Genomic DNA, 27,930 nt, shown 5'->3' with positions numbered 1-27,930 from the left:
CGAATATGAATAACATGAAAACAGGACTATCAAATGTAACATCAGGAAACAGAATTAAAGGCAAAATATTTAAGCAGAACAAATTGGCCAATTACATTTGGATAAAAGTTACAAGCCATAATGAAGGTAAAATAGTTGCAAGCCTTTGTTAACTGAGTGGAAAAATTAAAATACATAAAGTCAAAACTTAGATATTCTAGGAAGAAGTGGACACAAATACAATTGCATCACATCACAGAACAAGCTAAAGCAAAACCAAAAAAATACCCTATGACTTATAAATGAAAATAAAGAAACCAAGTCAATCTCTTAAATAAACTCTTGGATCAAAGGAGAAACAAAAATTATAATTACAGGCTATTTAGAATAGAAGGGCCATGAAAAGAGTAGTCCTAAAACTTAGGAGATGAGGCCAAAATGTAAGAACATATTTTGTCCTTAATAAGAAGACTTAATACCCTTGAAAGATTAGCTATACCAAAATTAATATATAAACACTAATGTTTATAATATACAAACATTAGAATTCTAATGTTTTAAAAAAACCTGGATACAAAATTTTAAATTTCACAAAAGAAAAAATGAGAGTTGACAAAAAATTATGTCAAATAAAAAAGCAACAAGGGAACAACTTTTATGTATATCTAAGGTCTAGTGTAAAGCTATATGGTTTGGATCTATGTCCCCCCCACCGAATCTCATGTCGAAATGTAATTCCCAGTGTTGGAGGTGGGCCCTGGTAGGAAGTGGATAGATGGGGCAGAGTTCTCATGAATGGATTAGCACCATCCCCTAGGTTCTGTTCTCATGATAGTGAGTTATCATGAGATCAGGTTGTTGAAAAGTGTGTAACAACTCCCTTCCCACTCCTGTTCTGTAAGACATGCCTACTTTCCCAGGATTGTAAGTTTCCTGAGGCCTCCCAAGAAGCAGAAGCCACTATACTTCCTGTATAGCCTGTGGAAATGTGAACCAATTAAACCTCTTTTCTTTATAAATTACCCAGTCTTAACTATTTCTTTATAGGAGAATGGACTTATACAAGCTAGTAGAATAAAATAGAATGGCTTTGCTATAGAACAATAGATAGGACAGAGAATTAGAAGTAGATTCAGGTATATACAGAGAACTTAGTATATAACAAAGGTGGGAAAATTATAACTTATTATTATAATATTTAGTAAATGGTGCTGGCAAAATCTGCTATTCATCTGCAATAAAATTAAATTTAATTGAATTTATACTTACTATTGCATATTATATGGCTCTAAAAAGTATCTGTTGGAACAATATCATTTTTTTCTAAATATTGTAAAAGAGAAATTTAGTTAAGATAGAAGAGCAAATATTGATGAAATGAGCATGACATGATCCAAAAAAAATTTAAAACAATCAAACACCAAAAGCAAACAGACAACAACAAACCCACCACAAATGCATCCATATATTTGTGTGGTCATGAAAAGAAAGGAGCAATAGGACCAGGTCAGGCCACGAACATGAGTTATCTGACAGTGGGGGTTATCAATGTTTTCTTGGTAGATCTTTGTGTTGTTTCACCGTATGAAATGAACACTTCTTACTTTTGTGGTTTGGGGGAGATAGATTCAAGAATACAGTTTTAATGTCTCTGGTGTGTCATCTGATTGGTTGCTCTCTTGACTGTCAGATCTTACCACATAGGACTGGTGAGAGCTGTGGTGCAGAGAACAAGCCTTCAAGGCGGGACAGAGGACAAGTAGCTCTGGATGCCCAGGACCATGCTAGGTGGGGGAGCCTGCGCAGGTCAAGATGCCAGGCTGCCAAGTGCAAGAGCTTGGGCTTCTTATCTTGCCTCTGTCACTTTCCCCGTAAGTGCCAGGAGAAGCCAGTTCCCCTCTGTGAGTCCTGGCCGCAGACCAGCAGGCATAGGCACATCCAGGCCGGATTGTCCTCATCATCCTCATCGACAATGCTTACCCAATGCCCTTACCCAATGCTATGCCTAGCCGCGTCGGGGTCCATGGCCAGCACTGTGCCAATCAGAGGCTTCTTCTGGTTTTCTTTCAGCTGGAAGTGGTAGAAAGGCTGCTGGAAGATGGGGGGCTCGTCCACATCTGTGATGTTTATGATGACCTGGGCTCTGTTTCCGGCGGGAGGGCTCAGGTATCGGAGGTCGATGGTGGGATCTGTGGCCTCGACAATGAAACTATATTGTTGGATGTATTCGTAATCCAGAGGCTGCATAAGAAAAAAGGATGGTGAGTGCCTGCTCTGGGCCAAGCATGTGGGTGGCACATGATCTGCACAGCAACTGTGCAAGGTAGTACCAGGACGACACCCATTTTATAGATGAGGGGCCCATGGCCTTGACAAGTGATATTTCTGAGGTCATCAAGACAGCAGCTGGGCCTGATGTCTGTCTTCAGCTGCTCCCCATTTCATCTCAGCAGCCTCATGGCCACACCCACAACCCTGGCTCTTTGCCTGGCTCTGTTTCCAGCGTTTGGGACATGCAATGGATCAACTATGGTCCTACTCTTACGGGCATCACTAGTGGTTCTACCCACAGGTCCTTAAGGACAGGCTTTTTCTTTGTTTTTGAGACAGAGTCTCACTCTTGGTGCCAGATCGGAGCGCAATGGTGCGATCTTGGCTCACTGCAACTTCTGCCTCCCAGGTTCAAGCGATTCTCTTACCTCAGCCTTCTAAGTAGCTGGGATTACAGGCACCTGCCACCAAGCCCAGCTAATTTTGGTATTTTAAATAGAGACAGGATATCACCATATTGGCCAGGCTGGTCTCAAACTCCTGACCTCAGGTGATCCACCTGCCTTGGCCTCCCAAAGTGCTGGGATTACAGGCGTGAGCCACCAGGCCCGGTCAGACATGCTTTTTCTTTATACCTTTGCTCAAGATGCTTCTCCTGCCCTTGCCTGCCTAGAAAACTCCTACTCATCCCTCAGGAAGCCAAACAGAAGGTAATCAGATGCTCTCTCAGAAACCCCTCCCAGCAGAGGTAATTGCTCCCTGTTCAGAGCTGCTGTGTATCACTTACACCTGGCTATACTTTTTTTGTTCATGCATATGTCTTCCCCATTTGCTGAGAGATTTGCTGACACTGGAGGCTGTGTCTGCCTCTCCTTGGTGTTTCCAGGCCCCAGCATGGGGCTGGGTCAGAGAAGGACTCAGGCCCAGGACTTGCAGTCCTCTGCATGGCCATTCCAGAGGCATTTTTTAATGCCCCCCACAGGTCCTCTCCCTCCTCTTCCAGATTCAGTTGATCTGGCTTCTCTGACTGTCAGCAGCATCCATTGTCAGTGGCCATCCATTTCATCACAATTACTCACTGTTTTCTTCATGCTGATAGATTTCTACTGGCCAGGACACAGGGCAGGCCAGAAAGTGCCAGAGAGGTAAAACCTCCAGGAGCAGTCCTGTCAACGCTACAGGAAGTGGGTGTATAAATACCCCAGCTCCCTCACCCTCAGCTGCTGCAACTCTGAGATATTTTCCACACTGACCCCCCAAAAGGGTCATTGCTCCTGGGGCTTCCTGGGGTCACCTCCCAGATAAATGATTTATACCCAATCTTTGCCTTAAGATCTGCTTCCTGAGTAACTTGCCCTAAGACACTGGATCACAGTCTCCATGAACACATGACCAGCTGGGAGCTTTGATGGTCCTTTGATGGTCTGTGGCCCAAGAGCAACCCCCAGGCAGGACCTGTGGGTGCCAAGAGCCCCAAGCCCCATGTTTGATGTTGTTACCATTGGCCTACAAACCTTCATGGGCTTGATGATGCCCTCGTTGTGGGTGGGGTTTGTCTCAATGGTGAAAGCATCCTGGTAGTCGCCCCGCAAGATGCTATACTTGGTCATCCGGTTCTGGGGCTCATCTGGGTCTTCAACAAACAGAGAGCCCACAGAGGTGCCCACACGGGTGTCCTCAGGCACGACAAATGTGTACTTGGCTGATGCAAACAGAGTACCCGAAAGGGCATTGGGTTAATGAGATAGACAAGGCGATTGTCTCTTTCAGCTATTCTAACATATTTTGAGACAAGAAATGGGCATAATAAAATAATCATAAATAATAATATCCCTGGGATTCTCAAGGTAAAGAGGGTCTTCCCTATCTGTGTGTCCATCCATCTATCCCTCCATCCAATAAATAGCTATTAAGCACCTATTATATGCCAAGCACTTTGCTAGGGGACCTATCAATGGACAAGAGAGACAAGTCCTGCCTTCAGGGAGCTTATGCCACGTACAAGGAAGCCACTTCAGGACAACTGGCCTGTCTCTAGGGCGGCTGAATGACTGAACGACAGCATCAGCACTGGGAGTTGCGAGTGAGAGCCATCTGCCCCAGGGTATGGGAAAAGCTCTCATCAGACATTCTTTGTGGGGAGGATCAGTCTGTAGGTGGGGTCAGGGCCCAGCCCTGGCTCTGGATATAGAACTTTGCTGTCCCCATGTTCACTGGCTTGTGGGAATTTCTAGCTGGGACCTGAGTCTCAGGGCTTTGATTTTACAAGCCCATGGGATCTTGGTGAAACTGCTTGTGTCTCATGGTGGGACATCGTACAGTGGTGGCACCCAGCAAGGAGTGGGATTTCCCTCTGGCCTATGAGGGGATTGTGGCAGGGGGCAGCAGGATGGCCTTGGGAATGTGGTACTGGGATGGAAACAGGGCCCCTCCCTTCACCCAAAGGACTCCTTTGGGCATCAGGCCTACCCTGGGATAGAGGGAGAGGTAAAGGGATTTGTAACTCTTCTCCCAGAGCCCCAAGTCACTGAGTCTGGGGTATCCCAGCCCCCCTTCCCAGGGCCCTAGAGAAGGGGCTCACTCTGGGTGAAGAAGGGGAAGTTGTCATTGATGTCTTGCAGAGTGACCAGCACGGTGGCCGTGCCCGAGTCCCCCCGGAGGCCCTGGGCATCTCGCGCTTCCACCACGATCTCGTACCTGGCCTGCTTCTCTCGGTCCAAGCTTTTGGTTATTGTGACAATACGTCCTGCAAAAAGAGTCCCAGCAGGAGCCATGTTACCAGCTTCTAGAAAATACTGACGCCTGGAGCCTGCCCAGAGAGAACCCGATTTAAGAGCTTCCCAGGTGATTCCACTGTGCAACTGGGGCTGAGAACTGTGAGTCTACAACCCACTACCTCCATGGTGTATACTGTGAGGCCGAAGCTGGCCCAATAGTTGGGTTCAGTATTGGTTCTCGCCACCTGAAATATTGTGTTGACAAAGACCATGAGGCCATATTTAGGCTCAAAGGGAAAGAGTTCTGTGATAGATTAATGATGTCTGCCTTGTTGCACTGTAGCATAGTAGTGGCATCTGTGCTACATATTTGCCATCTCTCTGAAAGACAGTTCCACTGGACTTCTGTCTTGCTCGCAAGAGTCAGTCCTTACATTTTTTGTTAAGTCACCACATGAACAATTACTATGGGCCTTGTTATACAATCTAACTCAAACTTTACAGCTACCATACAATATAAATATAAGCATCCCCACTTCCTAGATGAGGGAACTAGGGCTTGCAGAAGTTAGTTGATTTGTCCAAGGTCTCTAGAGGGGGTGAGTAGCAGAGCTGGCTTTGGAATCCAGATCTGTCTGAACCTGCACCCAGAGCAGCTAGCCAGCATCCTCTGCTACCCCTTGGTCACTTCTTGGGTAACGAGATCCTGATTTTGTTCCCTGGACTTGAGTCCATGTCTTAGGCACCTGCCTGCTTCCTTCTCCCTTGACCAGCGGCCTTGTCTTTATGTATGATACTGACTACTTCCATGGCACAGTGTGGTTCAGTGGCAGTGACACCTGTCAGCCTGGACTTCCCTTAGCACATGCACCTGGAGTATCCACCTCCCCTCGTCCCTCCAAGTCAGTGACTGTCCAGGATTGTTAGTCACACAGACCAGAATTATCAATGGCAAAATACTCTTTCCCCTTCAGGATTTGGTACATGACAGAGGCATGGTCCCCCACAGTGGGGTCGTCTGCATCCACTGCTGTCACAGAGATGACCGAGGTCCCTGCAGAGAGAGAATCCTGGGGTTACTGACTTGTGACTACAAGGCCCCTTACCCCATTCCTGGAAGACAGCAGATGGGGCTCAGGCTGTGCTCTGTCCCTACCTCCCCCAGGTCCTGGGAAGAAAAGGCTGTTTTATTTTCTGAGGAGCCTGCATGGGGGCAAAGTGCTGGTGGCAGTGGAAGCCCAGCCAGGTCAACCTTGAAGGGGTCAAAGAGATCAGGTGGCTTGTGTGCTCCCTGGGGAAAAGAGGGAGGGGGTAGAGGGTTGGGGTCAGGGAGAGAAACCGAGGACAGCAATGAGCTGTTTCTCCCTCTCCTGGAAAGGTGCCCCCAAAGGGGTGTCACTTCTCGCATCCCCTTGAACTCCAGGATCACACACTCAACCGAAAGGTCTGGTCCTAGGGCCCTGGCTGGAGACTCTGGACTAAGGGAGTGAGGAGGGAAGCTCTTTTCTGGCACCCCCTGGAGTCTGGGGGGTTCTGAAGAGGTAGAGTAATAACCTCTTGAGCCCAGAGCCCAGGATGGTGACACACCTTGGGGCTAGTGCTCTGTTCCCCACACCACTCCTGCATGGCCCCTAGAGATGAATCCTTTTGCCTTAGTGGCAGGCCATGACAGTCTTCACATGTAAAGGCTATACTCTTTGTGTGCTAGTCCTGAGAGTCAGAGGCAGTGGGTGGAGTTTGTTCCAAAGAGTAGTGAGATACGTTTGTGCCTCTGATGGCCGGGGTGAGTTCATGATCAAAATCACGGCACAGTCTATGACTAGGGTCAGGATTCAGTCCATGATCAGAATCAGGGCTCAGTCTATGACTAGGGTCAGGGCTCAGTCCATGATCAGGATCAGGGCTTAGTCTATGACTAGCGTCAGGGTTCAGTCCATGATCAGGATCAGGGCCAAGTTTATGACTGTAGTCAGGGCTCAGTCCATGATTAGGATCAGGGCTAGGTCTAGGACTAGGGTCAGGACTCAGTCCATGATCAGGATCAGGGCTTAGTCTATGACTAGGGTCAGGACTCAGTCCATGATCAGGATCAGGGCTCAGTCTATGACTAGAGTCAGGGCTCAGTCCATGATCAGGATCAGGGCTTAGTCTATGACTAGTGTCAGGGTTCAGTCCATGATTAGGATCAGGGCCAAGTTTATGACTGTAGTCAGGGCTCAGGCCATGATTAGGATCAGGGCTAGGTCTAGGACTAGGGTCAGAGCTCAGCCTGTGGCCAGATCAGAGCTTGTTAGGAACTAGAGTTTCTTTAAAAATCATATAAAGTGGCAACACAGGCCTTACAATCACTGCCCTGAACTCACTGGATTCCTACCCCAGGCAGTGAAGTGGCTGATGTGAGAGGTGCCCCCAGGTTGGGGATGAGGGAGGGAGGAGGCAGAAGAAGGAGGACAGAGTGGGCATACAACGTACCCACAGCCGATGACTCAGGCACGGACGCATTGAACAACCGATGCGTGAACACAGGCCAGTTGTCATTCACGTCATGAACTTTGATGGTGAAGCTTGAAGGAGTCTCCAGGTTTTCGCCAGTGTCCTTGTCCACAATGACAGCAGTGAGGTGGTACTCTGAGATGTTCTCCCGGTCCAGCCTCTCAATGGCAAACACGTCTCCTGTTTCTGCATCGACCCGGAAGACCTTGTCCACAAATTCTCCTTTGAGCAGGTACTTGGCGTTCTTGCGACTCACACTTGACTTGATCTAGAAAAGAAGAGGTGACGTGAACTGGGAGTGGGTGGCGGCGGCTGCATGTGAGAGTATGTGAATGAGAATGTGTACACAAGTGTGCATGTGCATGTGTGTGCATGTGTGTTTGTGGTGTGTGTGGTGCTGGCCAGGGTCTCTAAGTGTGACACTGAGGTTTTTATCAAGAACCTCTGGCAGCCATAAAAAAGAATAAAATCATGTCCTTTGCAGCAACATGGATAGAGCTGCAGGCCATAATCCTAAATGAACCTAAGTGAACTAACCCAGAAGCAACAAATCCAACACCACATATTCTCATTTATAAGTAGGAGCTAAACAATTGGTACATATGACCATAAAAATTGAAATAATCAACACTGGGGATTCTCATAGAGGGGAGGTTGGGATAAGGGTGAGCGTTGACAAATAACCTATTGGCCATAATGCTCACTATTTGGGTAATGGGTACGCTAGAAGCCCAATCCCCACCAGTATGCAATATACATGTAACAAACACGGACATGTACCCCCGAAAATAAAATTTTTAAAAAGCCAAAAAGAACCTCTGACTAGTCACCAATGAATTGTTCTCATGGTGTGAGTTGCCTGGCAGAGTCCCAATATGCCTAGAATGGTGCCTGAACAGAGTAGGTGCTTAGAAAACTTTTTTTTTTTGAGTGGAAAAATATACTTGGTGCCATTGGAAGGCAAAGGATATTTTTGCCCTGTAGAAGTCACTTAACCTCTCTGAGTTTTAGTTACCTCACTTGTAAAACGGAAATAATATCGCTTCTGATGTTGCTTTGCTCTGAGTAGAACAGCACCTTTGAAGATGAGTTCTGGGAAACACTGAACTCTTTTGCTGTTCCACACAAAGATGGAGTCCTAGCCAGTGGTGTGCTGGCACTGGATTGTATCACCTTGGCTTTTGAGAACCAGCTTAAATTTTCAGGAATATTTGTGAGCTGATTGTTAAATACAGCCATTATTACAAATTAAATTATATAAACTTACAATTAAATAAATCATATGAAAAACAACAAATTCCCAGAATTCATCGCTTCCTAATTATTTTGCTGCCTTTGACTACGTTTTGAGGTTATCTGTGTTTATGGTATCTGTATGATGGAAATACTAAATAATGATGCGCTCATGAGTATCTTCTCCCATCTTGTCTTGGCCTTCGATGACATCACATCGATAGCTTGAAATGAGACGTTGAGAGTATTTACACTGTGGAAATTGGCAAGTACTACAAATCAAACCCTTTTCCCTGGACAGCCAGTTGTCAAACATTTATCAGCACACCCCTGGGCCCAGTACAGGAAATGGTATATAAAATATTCTCTTCTTGGAGATTTACAATGTACAGCTCTGCAGAAGAGAACTCCAGTGAACTTTGTGTAACTCAGGATTTTCCATACTTCTCAGGCCACAGAATCATTTTTCTGTGTAACATGTACTGTTCATGTCCCAAGGAATAAGATTTGGAAAATAATATATGTAAAGCATCTTACACGAAACAGGGCTCAATAAGTGCTAGTTAATAATTATTAATAATAGAGCCACAGATTAGAGGATCTTAGAAGGCTAGAATTGCTAAACATTCCATTTAAAGAATCATAGAAACAGAAAATATTAGGAACAGTACAGTTCCCGTAGAATAGTATTTTATGCATATACAATGATACTCTCATAGAAGATTAGTATGTCCCCAAAATAGAATTCTATTCAATTAAAAAATATACCTGGGTGCCTGGGAGGTGCCAGGCTCCCACTAGGAGAACAGAGGGCACAGATCCCATTTGGCTCTCAGGACCTAGGTTTGCAGCCTCAGAGGCCAGCACGCTGAGGAAGTGCAACATTGCTTTTTTTTTTTTTTTTTTTTTTTTTTTGAGATGGAGTTTAGCTCTGTTGCCCAGGCTGGACTGCAGTGGCATGATCTTGGCTCACTGCAACCTCCACCTCCTGGGTTCAAGTGATTATTTTGCCTCAGCCTCCTCAGTAGCTGGAATTACAGGCACGTGCCACCACGCCTGGCTAATTTTTCTATTTTTAGTAGAGACGGAATTTCGCCATGTTGGCCATGCTGGTCTCAGACTCCTGACCTCAAGCGATCTGCCTGCCTCAGCCTCCCAAAGTGCTGTGATTACAGGTGTGAGCCACCACGCCCAACCTCTTTTTATTTTTTTGAGACAGGGTCTCACTCTGTAGTCCAGGTTGGAGTACAGTGGTACAGTGTTGGCTCACTACAACCTCCCCTTCCTGAGCTCAATCGATCCTTCTGCCTCAGCCTCTGGAGTAGGTGGGACTACAGGTGTGCACCACCAAGCTTGGCTAATTTTTGTATTTTTTTGTAGAGATGGGGTCTCACTATGTTGTCCAGGCTGTTCTCAAACTCCTGGACTCAAGCAATTCTCCTGCCTTGGTCTCAGAATGCTGGGATTACAGGCATAAGCTACTGAGTCTGCCTCACATGATTTAAGGTCAAATAGAGCAAGGGATTTTATGTGAAGGCATCTGGTGAGGACTCTTAGAAAGGCTGGGCTCGGGTGGGTGCGGTGGCTCACGCCTGTAATCCCAGCACTTTGGGAGTCCAAGGTGGGTGGATCACTTGAGGTCAGGAGTTTGAGACCAGCCTGGCCAACATGGTGAAACCCCATCTCCATTAAAAATACAGAAAAAAAAAAATTAGCTGGCTGTGGTGGCACACGCCTGTAGTCCCAGCTACTTGGGAGGCTGAGCAAGGAGGATCATTTGAGCCCCAGAGGCAGAGGTTGCAGTGAGCCAAGATCACGCCACTGCACTCCAGCCTGGGTGACTGAGTGAGACTCTGACTCTCAAAAAAAAAAAACAAAAAACAAAAAACAAAAAACAAAAAAAAAAAAGGGCTGTACTCCTCCAGAGAACTCAAAGAGGCTGGGGTCTCAAGAAAGAAGAGGGAGATTCCAGAAGGGTATGGCCACATCCCATGAGGTCTGGAAAGTGTCCCCAGGGTTTAGCAGCAGTGCAGTCATTGGAGCCCTCAGTGAGGGCAGTGACAGGGGTTGATAGGGTGGGAAGTTAGATGATGCAGCCTAGGGAAAAGTCTAGAAGGGGAGGAAGTGGAGACAGGGAGTGAGGATCGCCCCCTTGGTTGGGCAGGGTGGGAGAGAGGTGGGCAGCGACAAGCATCTTGGAGCAGGGCTGTGGCGTGCAGGGGGCAGGTGGGTTCATGAGGATGTACTAAGGCCCAGTGGCTGGGATGCATGATGAACAGCTGGACTAGAGGCAAGAAGCTGTGCCTCAGTTCTGTAACCGGTGACCTGTGAGGACAGTGGAGACTCAAAGAGAAGGGGACAGTCTGGGGCCCTGTGTGAGTTGCTCAAGGTGAGGATAAGATGGTGGTCTTCCAACTGGGCTCTGGGTGAATGTGTTAGGACCCACCAGGGCAGGGAGGATGGAGGGAGGAAATTAGCTTGGATCTGTGTGATTGGAGTTCTGCATACAATTTCATATGAGTGTCCAGTTTCTGTTTTCCTTCCCTTCAATTTTTCTTCCCTAGACTTTTATTTTTTAGAACAGTTCCAGATTTACAGAAAAATTAAGAAACTAGGGCAGAGAGTTCCCAGACGCCTGCTCCTCTTTTTCCCGGAGTATGAACGTCTTACATGAGTGTGGTGCATTTGTTATAATTAGTGGACCAATACGGATGCATTATTATTTACCAGAGGGCATAGTTTATGCAGAGTTCCTCAGTTTTTTTTTTTTTTTTTTTTTTTTTTTACCCAATATCTTTTGTCTATTTCAGGATTCCACACTGGATACCACATTCCACTGAGTTATCATGTTTCTTTAAGCACCTCATGGCTGTGATAGTTTCTTAGACTTTCATTGGTTTCTGATGACCTTGACAGTTTTGAGGAGTACGAGTCAGGTATTTTGCAGGATGCCCCTCTGTTGGAATTTGTCTGCTGTTTTTCTCATGATTAGATGAGGGTTATGGGTTTCTGGGAGCCTCCACTCCTCCCACCCCTGTTTTCTAAGATCACTGTATTTAAACATAACATCTCAATGCCAAAAACCCATATTTGTGGGTTCAGAAGGCAGCTCAGGACTTGCTCCCATTGTTCAGTCACGTCTGTAAACAAAGGCTCCAGGCTCTGACCTTGATAAACAGGGACTTCCTTCCCTCGGATGACATCCTCAGGAGCTGGAGGTGATCCTTGGAGCCCTGTCCTTGCCTTTTCCACACATCCTTGTTTTTTCCCAGTGTGACGACCCCTCGTGGTTCCTTGGAGACCCAGCCCCACGCCAGGGCTAAGTGAACGCTGTTGGCAAATGACAGCAGGCCTGGCGTTCTTCCTGCTGCTAGAGACCCTTGGGCAAGCCCTTGAAAGGTTGCCCCCACTTTCTATGGACTTTCCCTGACTCACTCCACAGATTTTCCTTGAGGTCAGACATTCTTTTTAGAGGCTGATTCAAGGCACAATTATCCCACCAGGAAGGATGCAGGTGGATTGACGACATTTTCCTCTATGACACAGAGCTCGCATTTGTGTTGAGAGTCAGGAATGCCGGTTTTCCTATGGCTGCGTTCTCCTTGGGGCTCTGTGCTGGTCTCCTTGTGTGACCCTGGGCAAGTGTCTCCCCCTGTGAGTGGCCATGCTGGAGGACTTCAAGATCCCAGTTATTGTTGGGAGCCATGGGCACAGCCAGCTGGCTGTGGGTGGGGCTCCAAGTGGAGATTCCCCAGCTGGCCCCATTCCCATCCAATTTTGTCAAATGCTGCACAGATCTTTCCTAATTTCCCAAATGGGAAAATTTCATGGCAGCCATGGTTGGCCCTGCCCTAAACCCTGAACCCTGAGGTCACACCGGCCTTCTCAGCCTGAGCATGGGATGGCCCTATACCCGGTCCGCAGACCAAGCTCTGCTGGGGCATTTCTGGTACCATGGCCAGACTGGGCCTTCCCATCAAAAGTTCCTCTCCAGTCTGTTTATCTATAGCCAGAGGGCACCCCCACACCATTTGTGGGATTCTTTGTCTGAAGTATGCTGCCCCTCTAGACCAGGATGGGTAAACTGTTTCTGTAAAGGGCAGGGAGCAAATATTTGCAGACTTATGGGTCATTTGATCTTTGTCACCACCACTCAACTTTGCCATTGTAGCATGAAAGCAGCTGTGGGCAAACCGTAAATGAATAAATGTGGCTGTGTTCCGATAAAACTGTATTTGCAAGTCCAGGCAGTGGGCTGGATTGGGCCCGCAGTGGGTAGTTTGCTGATCCCTGCTCTAGACTGCCATCTCCATGAGGGTGGGGAGCATGTCTGCCTTAGCCCACTGTTGTTATCTTTTTGGCACCCAGTCCAGTGCTTGGAATGATCCTTCCTTTCTTCAGTACATTGACATGTTCTTTTTTGCACCTATCATTTAGATTCCCAGAAGCTGACAAAGTGAGATTTTAATGCACCCAAAAGAAACTTTCCTCCTCATTGAAAATTCTGAAAGCACACAGTCCATCTACCTGTCATTGTGTGTGAAATTCCACTACTAGGACCATTCCTTTCAATTAGACTGGATGGCTTTGACATCAATGACAATTTGACATGGTGAGGCAATTCAGCAGTCACTCAGATATGCTCTGAGCTCTAGGAGGATGGGCTTGGGATAGACACGTTTTAAAAGAGGACAAAGTGAGGGTCAGAGTCTGAGGTCCTGCCCTGGAGGGCAGGCTTGGGTCAGGCACCTCATTACGGGTGATGTGGAATATGGGGAGCTTTGTGGGGTCACAGGGAACCAGGGATAGCCTGAGAGAAGGGCTTTTTGAGGAGGTTCAAAGGCCTAGACCGGAGTTGACAAAAATATGGCCTGGATGGTTAACTTCATCTTCAGCACAATTTTGTGGAAGGCTGCACAGTTCTTTTCTGATCTTTCAAATGGGAAAATTTCATGGCAGGCTTGGCTGGTCCTGTCCTAAACCTTGAACCCCCAGGCCAGACGAGTCTCCTCAGCTTGGGCACTGGATGGCCCTTCTGTTAGTGATATCTAGTTTACAGACCAAGGTCTGGGAGAAATTGAACCATAGAGTTCACCACCAGCTCCACCACCATCATCGTCACCTCCATTATCACCACTATCAACACTTATCTTTTGTCACTACCATCATCACCACCACCATCTCCATCAACACTTATCCTTCACCACTACCATCACCATTACCACCACCATCATCACCACCATCACAACCACCACCTGCTCCTTTACCATCACTACCATCACCACCACTGCCACCTTTTCCTTCCCCATCCTCACCACCATCACCATCACTATCATCATCACTTCCATCATCATCACCATCATCATCACCATCATCATCACCATTACAACCACCACCTACCCCTTTATCATCACTACCATCACCATCATCACAACCACCACCTAACCCTTTATCACTACCACCACCATCATGACCACCATCACAACCACCACCTGCCCCTTTACCATCACTACCATCATCACCACTGCCACCTTGTCCTTCCCCATCCTTACCACCATCACCATCGCTATCATCATCACTTCCATCATCACCACCATCAACATTTATCTTTCATCACCACCATCATCATCACCATTACAACCATCACCTACCCCTTTATTATCACCACCATCACCATCATCACAACCACCACCTACCCCTTTATTACCACCATCACCATCATCACAACCATCAAAACCATCACCTACCCCTTTATCATCACATCACCATCATCACAACCGCCACCATCATCACAACCATCACAACCACCACCTACCCCTTTATCACCACCACCATCATCACAGCCATCACAACCACCACCTTTATCATCACCACCATCACCACCACCACCATTCCCACTACTCCCACCACCACCTTGCCCTTTCCCATCCTCACCACCATCACTATCACTACCATCACCACTGCCACCATTACCACCACTCCTTCCACCACCACGAGTTCTACCACTATTGCTACCACCTTCACCTTTATCATCTCCACTCCTACAACCACCACAATATCTATTACCACCTTTGCCACCATCGCCATCACCACCACCACTGTCACTATGGGCCAGCTGCTGATGGCTTCTCCTGTCCTGGGGCTTGAGCCTTACCTTGCCTACATGATGGGGCAGTGAGGTGTTTTTCTCTTCATCAATGTGCATCTGGTTCCAAATCCAGTCTCTCTTTTGGCGCCGGTGGGTGGGCAGCAGGCTGGGGGTGTCCCGTTGGGCAGGGTTAGCACCTGCTGCTGCTGCTGCTGCCGCCGCTGCCAGCAGGCCCAGGCAGGCGCCCGATGTGGCGACCAGCATCATGAGCCTCTGCATCTTCCCAGGAGGAACAGATCTGGGGAAAGAGGAGACACCTTCAGACTCTGTCTGAGTGACGGATGAAAGGAGTACTTAGACACAGGTATTTTGCATGAGAGCAGCTAGCTATAATGCTAAAAGCTTGGGGCAAACGTAATCTGCGGGTAATTAACATTATCATTCCCCCTTTCAGGGAGCAGTCAGGCACTCGGATGAGCAAAGGTAGGTTTTAGGACAACACGAGTAAACAAGCCCATTTAGGATACATTTCCCTACACTTCCTTGTACCTACTTCTCACCCTCTGCCTCAGGGTAGAACAGCTGCCTTCTGCTTATTCTTCCCCGAAGTTATGCAAAACCTTCTGACCTTTCCAGAAGGTTTGCGTCCTTTCCCTATAATTTCTTCCACCACTCTGAGCCATCTCCCGCATGTGGTGGCCACTGCCTAAGGGTGTGAGCAGCTCCCACAGGGAACCGAACTCCCTTTATCTATTCACTGCTTCATCCTTCACTGTCTGCTGACACCAGCAGAACCAGACCCCCTTCATGCCTTGATGAATTCCGAACGGGGAAGGTGAAAACAGATGTGGAAACCATTTCTACCTGTGAGTCTTGTGCTAGGATGGAAGCAAGTGCAGGGGATATGGGAGCCCACAGGAGGGCCTGTGGGGAAGGTCTCCAGGAAGAGGGTGTGAGGCTGATGCCAATGGCAGCTCCTAAGTCCCCAGGCATTGGGTGGTCAGGTTATCCTCATTGTTCAAATGAGGAAACTGAGGCACACAGATGTTAAGTTCACATTGTAGTAAGTGGTGGGACTCAGATTGGAACCCAGGTGTCTGATAGCTAATCTTTATCAAGCACTTATTTTTTGCCTGGCACTGTTTCAAGCACTTTATATGTCTTATCTATTTAATATTCCCCATCATCCTCCAGGTTGGTGTAATGATAACCCTCATTTTGCAGAAGAGGTACAGAGAGGTTTCGGAACATTCCTGAAATCACCTAAACTGTAAGGAGCACAGCCAGGATTTGAACCAAGGTTGTCTGGCCCAGAAGTTCAAGTCCTTTCCTCCTGCCTTCCCTTGTCCCAGCAGCTGCTATGGGGTAGGATTTAAAGCCTCCTCTCGGCAGACGTCCTCCTGCCTGAAAGCCCCTTTGACAACTTTGCATTGATTCTGTCTTCAGAAGGCTCTTAGGAAAATCCAACTGTCTTAACCCTGAGGGCCAGCCCTTCACTCCAGATCTTACAGTGAGTGGTCAGCTTTGCTGTCAGAAGAGCAGGGGTGGGTGGGGTGGTGAGTTGAGGGTCTGGGTTCATAGGAATGGCTTCATAATTTGTGTGGCCCAGTGCAAAAGAATTTTAAGAAGGAGACAGAACATTAAACCAAGCATGAGGCCCTTTGAAATGCAAGCCCTGTACAGTTGCACAGGATGCACAGTCTCGAAGGCAGGTCTGTAGGGTATGGATGTGGGTTAACCAGAGATCAAGGCCTGGCTTCATGCTGAATTCCAGGAACAGGGGTTTTCTCTACTGCCCCATGAGGAGTGCGGGCTGTGACCTTGGCCATTAGCATGTTCTCTCAGCCCTGACTCTGTCTTTCCACCCTCCGGGGTCCCTGTGTTACTGACTTGCAGCTCCTGGGATGATGTAGAGGAAGAACAGGTGGGTGGGAGAGGGAACCAGGGCTCACATCTGGAGGCACATAAGGATCTACAAGGTGCTGGATGGGATGGCCTCCTCCCTTGACTGTCTCCTGCCTGGCCACAGGGAGAGGCTGGACTCTGTACATCACAAGAGGTTTGTAAACTCTAGTAACATTTCCCCTGATTTACTGGCGCCGGGCTGACCTCAGTGAGGGCTGAGGGTGTCTGTGCTGGGCCAGCTGACCTCTGGACCCACTGATTTTAGTATCGACGGCCCCTGCCTTCTGGTTCCTGTCTCTGGCCCTGGAGGAAGTGGACTCCCCGGGTGGGGATAGGCCCCAGAATGCAGGTGCCATATGCCTGGGGGATGCCCTGACCCCTCTGGGCCTCAGTTTCTCAGCCATAAATGAGGGGGTCAACCTGGAAGAGACTTGAGGCCCTTGAAGGATGCTCTAGGCAGGAGGAAGGTGGTGAGCAAAGGCTTAGAGAAGAAGGGGGGCAGATTGGGAGTCCTGGCCAAGAAGCTGGTCCCTGACTCAGGGGAGGCAGCAGGCATGACCCCTACCCCAGCCTCACTGGGTCCAGACCCTGTGGCTCATTTCCTTCTTTGTCCAGAAAGGAAGTGCAAGTCTTGATTCTTTCTTCCTCCCTCAAATGAGAAGTGACTCAAAGATGACAAAGTGAAACAGACAGAAGCGAAAATGAGAAACAGGGAGTGGGAGAGTTCTCAGGGCAAACCGGACAGGGTGAGCGCCCAGGCTCTGAGCTGATAGGTGCTGGGTGCCTACTGCATGATGGGCTCCATGCTAGGCAGTGGGGGTGCCTCAGTGAGTGAGACAGATGGAGCCTGCTCTTGGGGAGTGTGCAATAATGGGAACAACAGGAAAATAAGTAAGTCAATGAGGAAACATATCAGTTGGCGATCAGAGATGTTCAAGGAATTACAATGGGAGGTGCCACAGAGAGTGAGGGGGCAGCTGACTGGGCCTGTGAGGCCAGGAAGGCCTCTGGGAGAGCTGACGTTTCAGCCCACATCTGAGTGCCAGCCACAGGACTGCCAGGAAAGGGAAGGGAATTCCAGGCAGAAGCGCTGTTGCTGGTCCCTGGGTACCTCAACATCCGAGCCTACCTCTGTGCAGGCAGTGGTTGGTTTCCTTAAGGCAGCCCACCTCTCTGTAGCAGTCCCTTCATAAAGTCTCTTCAATTGGCCTCCCAGGGTTCGCTCTGTTTCCAGCTGGGAACCCTATCTCTAATACAGTGAACGGGAATGTGCTTTTCTCTTTCCTGGGGCCTGTTGGGACGGGTTAGTGATCCCTATGGCTGACCGCAGCCAGCAGTCAAATGGATAAATACAGTCGTGTGCTGCAAAATGACTTTTTGGTCAACAATGGACTGCACATATGACTGTGGTCCCCTAAGGTTTTAATGGAGCTAAAAACTCCTCTGCCCTAGTGACACCGCAGCCATCGTGACGTCGTAGCACAAGTCATTACTTGTGTTTGGGGTGATGCTAGTGTAGACCAACTTTATAAAAAATGTTATATTAGGGTGGTACACAAGTAATTGTGTGCTTTATTTATTTATTTATTTTTCCTTTGAGACAAGTTTTGTTCTGGAGTGCAGTGGTGCGATCTCAGCTCATTGCAACCTCCGCCTCCCAGGTGCAAGTCATTCTCCTGGCTCAGCCTCCCAAGTAGCTGTGTCTACAGACGCCTGACCCCATGCCTGGCTAATCTTTTTTTTTTTTTTTTTTTTTTTGTATTTTTAGTAGAAACGGGGTTTCACCATGTTGGCCAGGTTGGTCTCAAACTCCTGACCTCAGGCAATCCGCCCGCATCAGCCTCCCAAAGTGCTGGGATTACAGGCATGAGCCACCGCACCCGGTGGCTTTTTTTTTTTTTTTTTTAATGGTAAAAACAGCAATTACTTTTGCACTACCCTAATAGTAAACTAAAGTTAATTTCTTATTGATGAGAGAAAAATATTTTTAAGTAAATTTAGTGAAGCTAAGTGTACAGTGTTTATTAAGTCTATGGCAGGGTGAAGTGATGTCGTAGGCCACTAACTTCCTGACTCGCCCAGAGGAATTTCTAGTCCTGGAAGCTCCACTCACGGTAAGTACCACAGAGAGGTATACCATTTTTTATCTCTCTCTCTTTTTTTTTTTTTTTTAGATTGAGTCTCCCTCTGTCACCCAGGCTGGAGTGTGGTGTGAATGTGTGTGGAGTGGAATATGAATGTGTGTGTGGCTCACTACAGCCTCAAACTCCTGGGCTCAAGCAATTCTCCCATCTCAGCCCCGTGAGGAGGTACGTGCCAGCACATCTGGCTAATTTTTAAATTTTTTTGTAGAGATGGTTGGAGTGCGGAGGGGTCTGACTATGTTGCCCAAGCTGGTCTTGAACTCCTGCCTGAAGTGATCCTCCTGCGTTGGCCTCCCAAAGTGCTGGGATTACAGGTTCCTTTTTTATCTTTTACATGGGATTTTTACTGTATCTTGCCTGTATTTAGATATGTTTAGATACATGAATACTTGCTGTCGTGTTAAAATTGGCTACAGCATTTAGTACAGTACCATGCTGCACAGGTATGGAGCCTAAGAGCAATAGACTGTACCATCCAGCCCAGGTGTGCAGCAGGTTATACGATCCAGATTTGTTTGTGTAAGCACACTCTGATGTTTGCACAACAGCGAAATCACCTGAACTCGTTTTTCAGAGTGTATCCCAGTCATTAAGATGCATATCACACACCGGGGCCTGCCGTGGGCTCGGGGGGAGGGAGGAGGGATAGCATTAGGAGATACACCTAATGTAAACGATGAGTTAACGGGTGCAGCACACCAACATGGCACATGTATACATATGTAACAAAACTGCACATTGTGCACATGTACCCTAGAACTTAAAGTATAGTCATAAAAATAAATAAATAATATATATATATTTTTTTGAGATGGAGTCTCGCTCTGTCGCCCAGGCTGGAGTGCAGTGGCCGGATCTCAGCTCACTGAAAGCTCTGCCTCCCGGGTTCACGCCATTCTCCTGCCTCAACTTTCCGAGTAGCGGGGACTACAGGCGCCCGCCACCTCGCCCGGCTAATTTTTTGTATCTTTTAGTAGAGACGGGGTTTCACCGTGTTAGCCAGGATGGTCTCGATCTCCTGACCTCGTGATCCGCCCGTCTCGGCCTCCCAAAGTGCTGGGATTACAGGCTTGAGCCACCGCGCCCAGCCAATAAAATTTTTAAAGAAAGAAAATTTCAGGGTGAAGGGGGTCAAAACTAACACATTCAGAATAAAACGAGGTTCCTTCTTTGATTTGGGAAAAAAAAAAAAAAGATGCATGACTATACCTACACCAGACTTCAGCAAGGCAGAGTCCACCAATCACAGGCTGGGACCACATGGCTCCTGGGGGGACATTAACTCCTCAGTGGGCTTTGCCTGGCCCCACATAACAAAATGGGGGCTCAGAGAGGTAGAGTAAGTTCTCTGAAGGTGCAGAAAAGCCCCCTGGATTCTGTTCTGTGTCCAGCAGGGGCCCTGCTGCTAGCTCTGGAGAGAAGTCCCTTGGAGCACATGGGCCACCCTCAAGCTCCTGCCCTCCAACAGGGCTGGGACTGGCTCTCGCAGAGTCACCCCACAGCACCTGTGTATCATTTGCCAGGACAGAGGGAGGTCTGAGTGCTCAGCTCTCATCAGTCAGCTGTTGGTGAGGGGCAGGACCTTGGGTTGGGGGCATTTGGGAGCCAGGGATCATGTAATCCTATTTGCACCCCCATACCAGAGCCTTGAGCACCCTCCCAAGACAGTTCTTTCTTGACTGGGACGGTGGGGGAGGGCTGACATCCCTGAGCACTCCCCTGAGACACACGTTATTGTATTTAAACCTTGCAACAACCCTTCTAGGTAGTTGTCTGTATTCCCATTTTGCAGGTAAAGAAATGGGGGCTCAGAGAGGTAGAATAAGTTATCTCAGGTCACATAGCCACAGGAAGTGGAGCCAGGATTTGAACTTAGGCTGTCTTTCCCCCAAAATCGTGCTTTTTGCATCATGCCACCCACTCTGTATCTCTGTGGGGACATTCTCATGTAATAATAATCAACTATTCTCAGTGCTTGGTCTTTATCCATGCCAGCGCATTTAATTTTCACACTATCCCCAGGATGTAGGACTTATCATTCCCATTTCTCAGATGAGAAAACTGAGGCTCAGAGACAAACAACTCATGAATGGTGGATCTGGAACCCTCACCAGATCGATCTTTTTCTAAATCCTAGGCTCCTTCTATACTCAATCTCAGAGACACCTGTGGGACCTTCCCAACTGAAAAGCCACATTCATTTGTGTCTTTTGCCCTTTGTGTTAGAAATTTGGCCAACTAACTTTGGGTGGATCACTTGAGGTCAGGAGTTTGAGACCAGCCTGGGCAACATGGTGAAAACTTGCCTCTACTAAAAAATACAAAAATTAGCCTGGCATGGTGGCGCGTGCCTATAGTGCCAGTTACTTGAGGGACTGAGGCACGAGAATCACTTGAACCTGGGAGGCGGGGGTTGCAGTGAATTGAGATCCTGCCACTGCACTCCAGCCTGGGTGACAGGCAACAGAGCAAGACTTCGTCTCCAAAAAAAAAAAAGGCTAACAAATGGGGGCTGCAGGGAAGGGTCTTGTCAGACAGTTGCTCCTCCCCATCCTGATGCAGAGGAAACTGGGCCAGTCAGATCTGCTGCAGCCACAGCTGAAAACTGAATTTCTCTTGGCTGCAGCCTCTGGAGATGTGGTCATAGCCCTTTTTTCATTTTAGCCTGTTTCCTTTCGGCAGGTAAGAGTCATGTCTCTCGGTTATTCTCAGCAGTTTCCAGAGAGACTCAAGCTGTTGCCAGGTAGATTTGGGGCACCCCAGACATTCAGAGAGTCTGAGGATTTTGGAAGTGATTTCCATGTTCAGAAATTCCCAGCTGAGCAGCCCAGCAACTGCCTGATCACAGCGTTGAGCAGGGAGGGGCCACGCTTGGCAACTCAGGTGTAGGTGCTGAGCACGCCGAGGCCAGGTACCTGCCCGTGTCTCAGGCATCCGGGATGCTTGTTGATGCTGCTGTCCCCGGAGCCATGTGAGAGGGTTTGGGGGCAGTTCCAAATGGAGGAGGATGGGCCCTCTGTACCCTCCATCAGTCTGGGGAGGTCTGGAGGACCCAAAATGAGAGGATGGAGTCAGTGGTCCGAATCCCCTGGTGAGTGGGCATGGAGCCCAGGATAAGCAGCAGGGGAGCCTTGGAGAATAGGGGGAACTGGGCTCCACCATGCCCAGAGGCCTCTGGGGTCCAGGTCTGTATCTATATCTACCGTGGGTGGGGCCACTGGGATCAGAACCCAGACACCGAGGCCAGGCCTGGGGACTGAGGGGTCCTCCGAAGGCTGAGTCACCTGGGCAGCCTGAGAAAAGGGTGGGGCTCCTGTGGCTCTTTCTGCTCCTCTCCAGCTGCCTGTCTGGGTCTGCAGGTGCCTGGTGAGCCTCCAGGCATAGCTCCGGCCCACAGGATGTTAACTCTCTGGGAAGCTCCCCACTCCACCAGGCTTTGTTGCATCCTCCCTGCCCGTGCACTTGCTATCCTCTCTCCTCTGCCTAGATTTACAACACATGTCACCACTTCTCTGAAGCCCTCTCTAGAGTCCTGGGGTTATGCAGTCATGCAGCAAACATTTATTGAGTATCTACTATGTGCTAAGCACTTAATTCCATGCTGGAATAAACACAGGCCCCACTTCCATGGGAGACAGGGATGCCAGTCATGTGGTGAAAAACGCAGTTTGAAATTGTGACATGCGCTTTGATGGACAAATAGAGGAGGCTGTGGGAGTATACAGACTGGGAGGGCCCTGATGGGTCTGAGGACCACAGTCCCCGGAGTGAGTCCTGCCTCTCACTGACCCACCGTGGGACATCACACAAAGCTCCCTTTGGTCCCTTTCCCTTTGTGGGCATCCATCTATCTGGGGTTCTGCCTCCAAGGGGCTGTGAGATCGGCTCAGCTCTGTGTGAGTTACAGTGTCAAAAAGAGAGGCTAGGGATACAAGAGAAGAGGAAGGGAAGGGAGGGGAGGGCAGGGCAGGGGAGGGGAGGGGCTAGAGCTGCTTTTCTTGGGACTCCCTGGGACCCCTGGCTTTGTAGCTAAATAGGACATAGGAAGTCTGGACCCAGATGGGAGCCCCTCAGTGGGCTGGCCCAGCCCCTCAGCCCCTGGGCTGGTCCTGCCCCTGAGCACCAGGAAGACCCCTGCCCCTTGACCTGACCAGAGCCCCACTCAAGCCTTCAATTCCAGGGGCCAAGTCTGGGCTTTGCAGTGTGCGGGGTTTTCAATAGGCTGGAGGGCCTCAGGGGCGGGGCAGAGGAAGGCTCCAGGTCCAGAACACACACATGACGTCTGGAGGCCTCATGGACCTATGACACCCTCAAACATGCCTTCGTGAGTGCACAGCCCTGGCCACAGGCACCTGCCCAGGCCAACTCCTGCAGGGCTCCTCTTTGCAGGCCTGGCTGCTCTCCTCCCTGACCCCCAGCACACCCACTTTCAGCTAGGATCCCAGCCCAGCCTCCCGCAGGCTCTGGACTCCAGCCCAGAGGCCTGGGGTCAGGGATGAGGGGCAGGGCACTGGGAGGAGCCGGCCTAGAACATGCAGGAGGTGTGCCTGCTGGAGTGCGGGCGCTGAAGACCCAGCTCTGTGTGTGGCCCCCGGCAGCTCTCCCCACTGCCTTCCTATTCCACAGCTCAAATCTCAGTCCAGGACAGGGCTGGGACCCAGTGACCCTCAAACTCTCCGGGGACTCTCAAATGGTCTGCTTGAGCTCAGGCATTTAAAGCCGGGTCTTGGCAGCCACAGACATTGGGAGGATAAAGGGTGAGGCCCTGGGAGGCTCGGGAATGGGATTTGGCCAGGCAGCTATGACCTGGCCCCTTCTGCTTCCTCCTGGTTTGTGGCTCAGTTTGGCCCTGGGATAGGCTCCTGTGGGTCCCAGACCTGCTCCCCTCCCATTAGGTTCTGCCAATAGCCTCCTCGCTCCCTGCTGGAAGATGTCTAACTCCTCAGCCAGCCCTCAAGGCTTAGCATGATTGTCCCCTGCCCACCCTGCCAGCTCTCCTCTCCTCCGCTTCCCTGTCCCTTCCAGCCTCGAGGAGAGCTAGAAGTTTCTGAAGTGCACAGTGCCCTTCCTCTCAGCAGCAGGCTTTTTGCCCAGGCTGTTCCTTCTGCCTGGAATGCCCTTCTTTGCTGTCTCCTGGGTTAGCGCTTTACTTCTTCTCAAGCCCCAGACTGCCTACTCCATGAGGTCTTCTGATTGCCACCTGCCACCAGCACAGCCTCTGCCTCCTGGCCTATCTCTGCCCAGGCAGGTTCTGGGCCTGAGAGTTCACTTCATGCCATACCTGGGTGCATGAACTCAATGCCCCAGACCTGGACGTGCTGCCTGTCAGCCTGGTGCCAGCTCCAGTTCTGGTCTTGCCACCCACTCCCTCCCCACTCACAGGATTTAGAAACAAATCTGTGTATTTTCAGACAACACGTAGGGTGGTCAGAGTAGGTACCATTGTTGGTATAACTCAAAGAAGCTCCTCCTTGCTCCCAGATAGCTCCTCTGATGGCCCATGAGATGGGCTGCCATGGGACTGCCCAAAAGACCACCGATAGGGTTTTGATCCTTTAGGGACAACAAAATTATCCTTCTTAAGAGTCCCTGGCCGGGCGTGGTGGCTCACACCTGTAAATCCCAGCACTTTGGGAGGCCAAGGCCAGTGGATCACCTGAGGTCAGGAGTTCAAAACCAGCCTGGCCAACATGGTGAAACACCATCTCTACTAAAAATACAAAATTAGCTGGGCATGGTAGCACATGCCTGTAATCCTAGCTACTTGGGAGATTGAAGCAGGAGAATCGCTTGAATCTGGGAGGCAGAGGTTGCAGTGAGCCGAGATCGCGCGATTACACTCCAGCCTGGACAACAGGAGCAGAACTCTGTCTCAAAAAAAAAAAAAAAAAAAAAAAAAGAGTCCCCAGTGAGTATGCAAACACCCCTGAGCAGGGCACCTCTTAAGACAGTGCTGGCAGAACAGAACTCAGCTTGCCACATGCCCCTTTCCACACCTATGGCAGACATCACAAATCAATCACCCAAAGACTGTATTGAGGATCCTCATAGACTGTGTTGAGGATTCAGGGACTGAGTTCAAGTTCATTCCCACTGGATGAAGGTAGAGGGTACCAGTTGGCCAGACCTATTTTGTGATGTGAAACAAATTTGTGCTGGAATCTCTGGGCTCCGGGTCATCTAGTCTATCCCCTTGCCTTCTAAAGGGACAGCTCCAAACTTCCCATGCTAAGGAGGCTTCCAGCCTCCTTTGGGCTTCCTGACTTTGTCTGGGACTATGAGGGCAGTGTGGGGAACAGAATGAGGCCCTTGCACCTGCCTGTTTGAACCTGCCCAACTGCTCGGGAGCTGTGTGACCTTGGGTTCATCTCTTGCTTGCTGAGCCTCAGCTTCCTTATCTGTAATGGAGGCAACAGTAGCCGCCTCCCTGGGGAGGACGATTAAATGAGATCATGAGTGTAAAGCCTGGCACACAGTAGGTGCCCAGTAAGGGTGTGGGTGTCTTGACTCCTATCTACCCACCCTCTCCAGCCTGGTGGGTGTGGTTTTGACTGGCCGACTTACACTTGACCTCATTTCCTGGCTCTACTCTGGGCCCACCTCCTACTCTTTCTGTTCCTCTGCAGAAGGAAATCTCATTCACCACCCGCCCGGCCTGCCCCCGGGTCCCACTTCCTCGTCCTTCCAGTATCTGGACCTGCCAGGATCTGACTGTTTTGCTGTGGTCCAAGGCAGACAATCTGGAAGTCCCTGAATTAGTTTAGGGAGCATCCCCTACTCTCAAGAGATGGGAAGACTGAGGCCCAGGCTGCAGAGGGGCTGCCCAAGGCCTCCTAGCACCTGGGATTCCCACTCTTCCTCCAGCAAGCCCTTCATGATTTACCCACTTAACACCAGCTCGAACCTGGATCAGGACAGACTTTTTAGTATCTCCTCAGCCAGAGGTGAAGCTCCTGAGGGCAGAACCTGCCTCCTAGAACATTCCTTCCCCTGGTGTCACTGGGCTCCTGGCTTGTCCCTGTGCCTGCCTCTGTGGCCTGGAGTGCTCTGCTTTTCCCCTCTCTGAGCTTCACTGTGGAGTGTGGCATGGATTGTGGGTCAGAAGGGACCGCACTCACACCCTGCTTCTACCTTGTGTTGGTTGTGTGACCTTGGCCTGGCTGCACAGCTTCCCTCAGCCTTGGTGGTCCCATCTGTCAAATGGGAATTCTAGTTGCTTCAGCGTGACTGAGGGGGTGCAGAGAGAGGATGCAGGGAACAGGCATGGGTCCATATGGGCAAAAAGGCCCAAGATTCTTCCTGGGACGGTGTCCGCTGTGTCCCCTGGGTGTCCCCGAGTCAGCAGTGAATCATCCAACTTTGCAGAAAATGTGTGGCCCCCTCTGGCTTCCTGCCCTCATGTCCGGCCCTTGTTTAGCAACACAATAGCTCAGACTGAGGCTGCAGGCAGGCAGCTTAACCCCTTCCAGGCCAGTATACACCTCCCCTACCCCTCATCACCGTAAGCTGAAATTGGTAGGGCCGCTCAGGGACTCAGCAGCTCTTGGGCCCCTTGGAGGATACTCGCTGCCCTCCAGGGCAGGCAGAGGAGAGTCCCAGGCTCCCCACCACCTCAGGATGGACCAGGGCTCCTGGACCGGGCTCCAGTGGCCTGTGGTGAAAGAGCCTTCCAGGTACACCCTCAACTCCTCAGAGCTGCCTCCCTGGGAATGGCCTTCCTCTCTGGTCAGAATCCTATCTGCCCATCACACATGAGAAACGTCCACGCTGGGGAGGGAGCCTGGCATGGAGCAGGTGCCCAGAGGTGCTCGCAATGTCCTCTCACTTGCACCCCCTTCCTGGTACCTGCTGGGCACCTGAGGACCCCTCCCTGATGGGGTGTTACCATACCTCAAGGGTCAAAACCTTTATGACGTTCACAGTCAGGATCGGCTCTGGGCTAGCAGGAAAATCCAGCCACTATTCCTTAAAGATCCCATGTTATGTGCCATTCCCAGCACCAGGGATTTAGATCACCTCACTTAATTGACTAAGGAAACACTGTTTCTGCATTTCACAGACGAGGCACTTGAGATCTGGGGAAAGAGCCTGGGCTTTGGAGTATGAGATCCTGGTTCAAATCCCCACACCGGCTCATATGTTTCCAAAGCTCAGTTGCTTTCACTGAAATATAAAGAAATAATATATCTACCTTGTGGAGTTGTTAATGGTAAAATAATGAACTCCACATCATCGCTTGTTCCCCACTGTGGTTTGGAAACTCTGGGTAACCTTCCCAAGGTCACCCCAGAGCAAATGGCAGAGCTGGGATCTGTACCCAGGGCAGTTGTCTCCAGGCCAGGCTCTTGGCCCAGACCTCCTGCTTCCAGGGCACTTCCTGAGCTGTGAGGGCCTTGGGGCTCTTGGGCCCTAGCCTTTGAAAGGGTGCCTGGGGGAGGAATGGTGGGCCACTGTCCAGACTACAGCTCCCTCGACACATAGCGGGCCCCGATGGTGTTTGGGCAGGGAAAGGCAGGACCGCAGGTGCCCAGAGCCAGTGCTCAGCTTGCCTATCCTGAAATGGGAGCACTGGCTTGATAGAGAGGGGCCGAGGCTCTGAGCTCCCCTTTCAGGGCCCCTCCCCAGATCCCAGCATAGAGCTTTAGTGGCGTATGGGTGGGGGGCTGAGGAGGGTGGTGTCAGGACTTCGTAAATCCTCTCCAGTAAGGGTAAGGGCACGGAGGGGAGGCCAAGGCCTGGGTGCCAGTCCTCTGCCCCGGCATGCTGGGCAACTGGGGCAGAATCATGCCTTCTCTGAGCCTGGCACGGAGGAAGGCCAGTGGGCCTTTTTGTGTTGGAGAGTGCAGTTGTGGGAGAGCCGAGCCCTTGCCCTTCCCCCTTCAGCCCCAAGATGCCCATTTGTGCCCTTGGCACCACCTCTGGGTGCACCTTCCCCGGCCCTGCTCTGAGCCTCAAGGAGGCCCAGCATGCCCTCTAGGAGCCTCTCTGTCCTGGGAGCGGGACGATGCCCATTCTACAGATGGGGAAGCTGAGGACCCTCCCACCTCGGGCACAGGGTGGCGGGTCTGGGGTGGAGGGGAGTGTGGGAGCCCCCACTCAC

The 27,930-nt window shown here is 49.9% G+C and overlaps 2 protein-coding genes across 2 annotated transcripts in view; both read right to left on the bottom strand.

Annotated features, from left to right (window-relative positions):
- Positions 1 to 27,930, bottom strand: part of CA7 (carbonic anhydrase 7) — an 836,404-nt gene that overhangs the window by 465,545 nt on the left and 342,929 nt on the right. The gene's annotated exons all lie outside the window — the stretch shown is intronic.
- CDH5 (cadherin 5) overlaps positions 1 to 27,930 on the bottom strand; it is a 38,641-nt gene that overhangs the window by 10,569 nt on the left and 142 nt on the right. The window contains exons 2-7 of the mRNA XM_050774908.1: positions 14,848 to 15,079; positions 7,440 to 7,728; positions 5,905 to 6,021; positions 4,832 to 4,996; positions 3,765 to 3,952; positions 1,973 to 2,220 (exon numbers count right to left, since the gene is read on the bottom strand). Of these exons, the coding sequence (XP_050630865.1) occupies positions 1,973 to 2,220; positions 3,765 to 3,952; positions 4,832 to 4,996; positions 5,905 to 6,021; positions 7,440 to 7,728; positions 14,848 to 15,060 (1,220 nt within the window). The 5' untranslated portion in view covers positions 15,061 to 15,079. The remainder of the gene's footprint in view (positions 1 to 1,972; positions 2,221 to 3,764; positions 3,953 to 4,831; positions 4,997 to 5,904; positions 6,022 to 7,439; positions 7,729 to 14,847; positions 15,080 to 27,930) is intronic.

Source organism: Macaca thibetana, chromosome 20, assembly GCF_024542745.1.
Source record: "Macaca thibetana thibetana isolate TM-01 chromosome 20, ASM2454274v1, whole genome shotgun sequence".
Lineage (NCBI taxonomy): Eukaryota > Metazoa > Chordata > Mammalia > Primates > Cercopithecidae > Macaca > Macaca thibetana.
The sequence above is the reverse complement of the archived record's forward strand: the minus strand, read 5'-3'. Positions and strand labels throughout refer to the sequence as shown.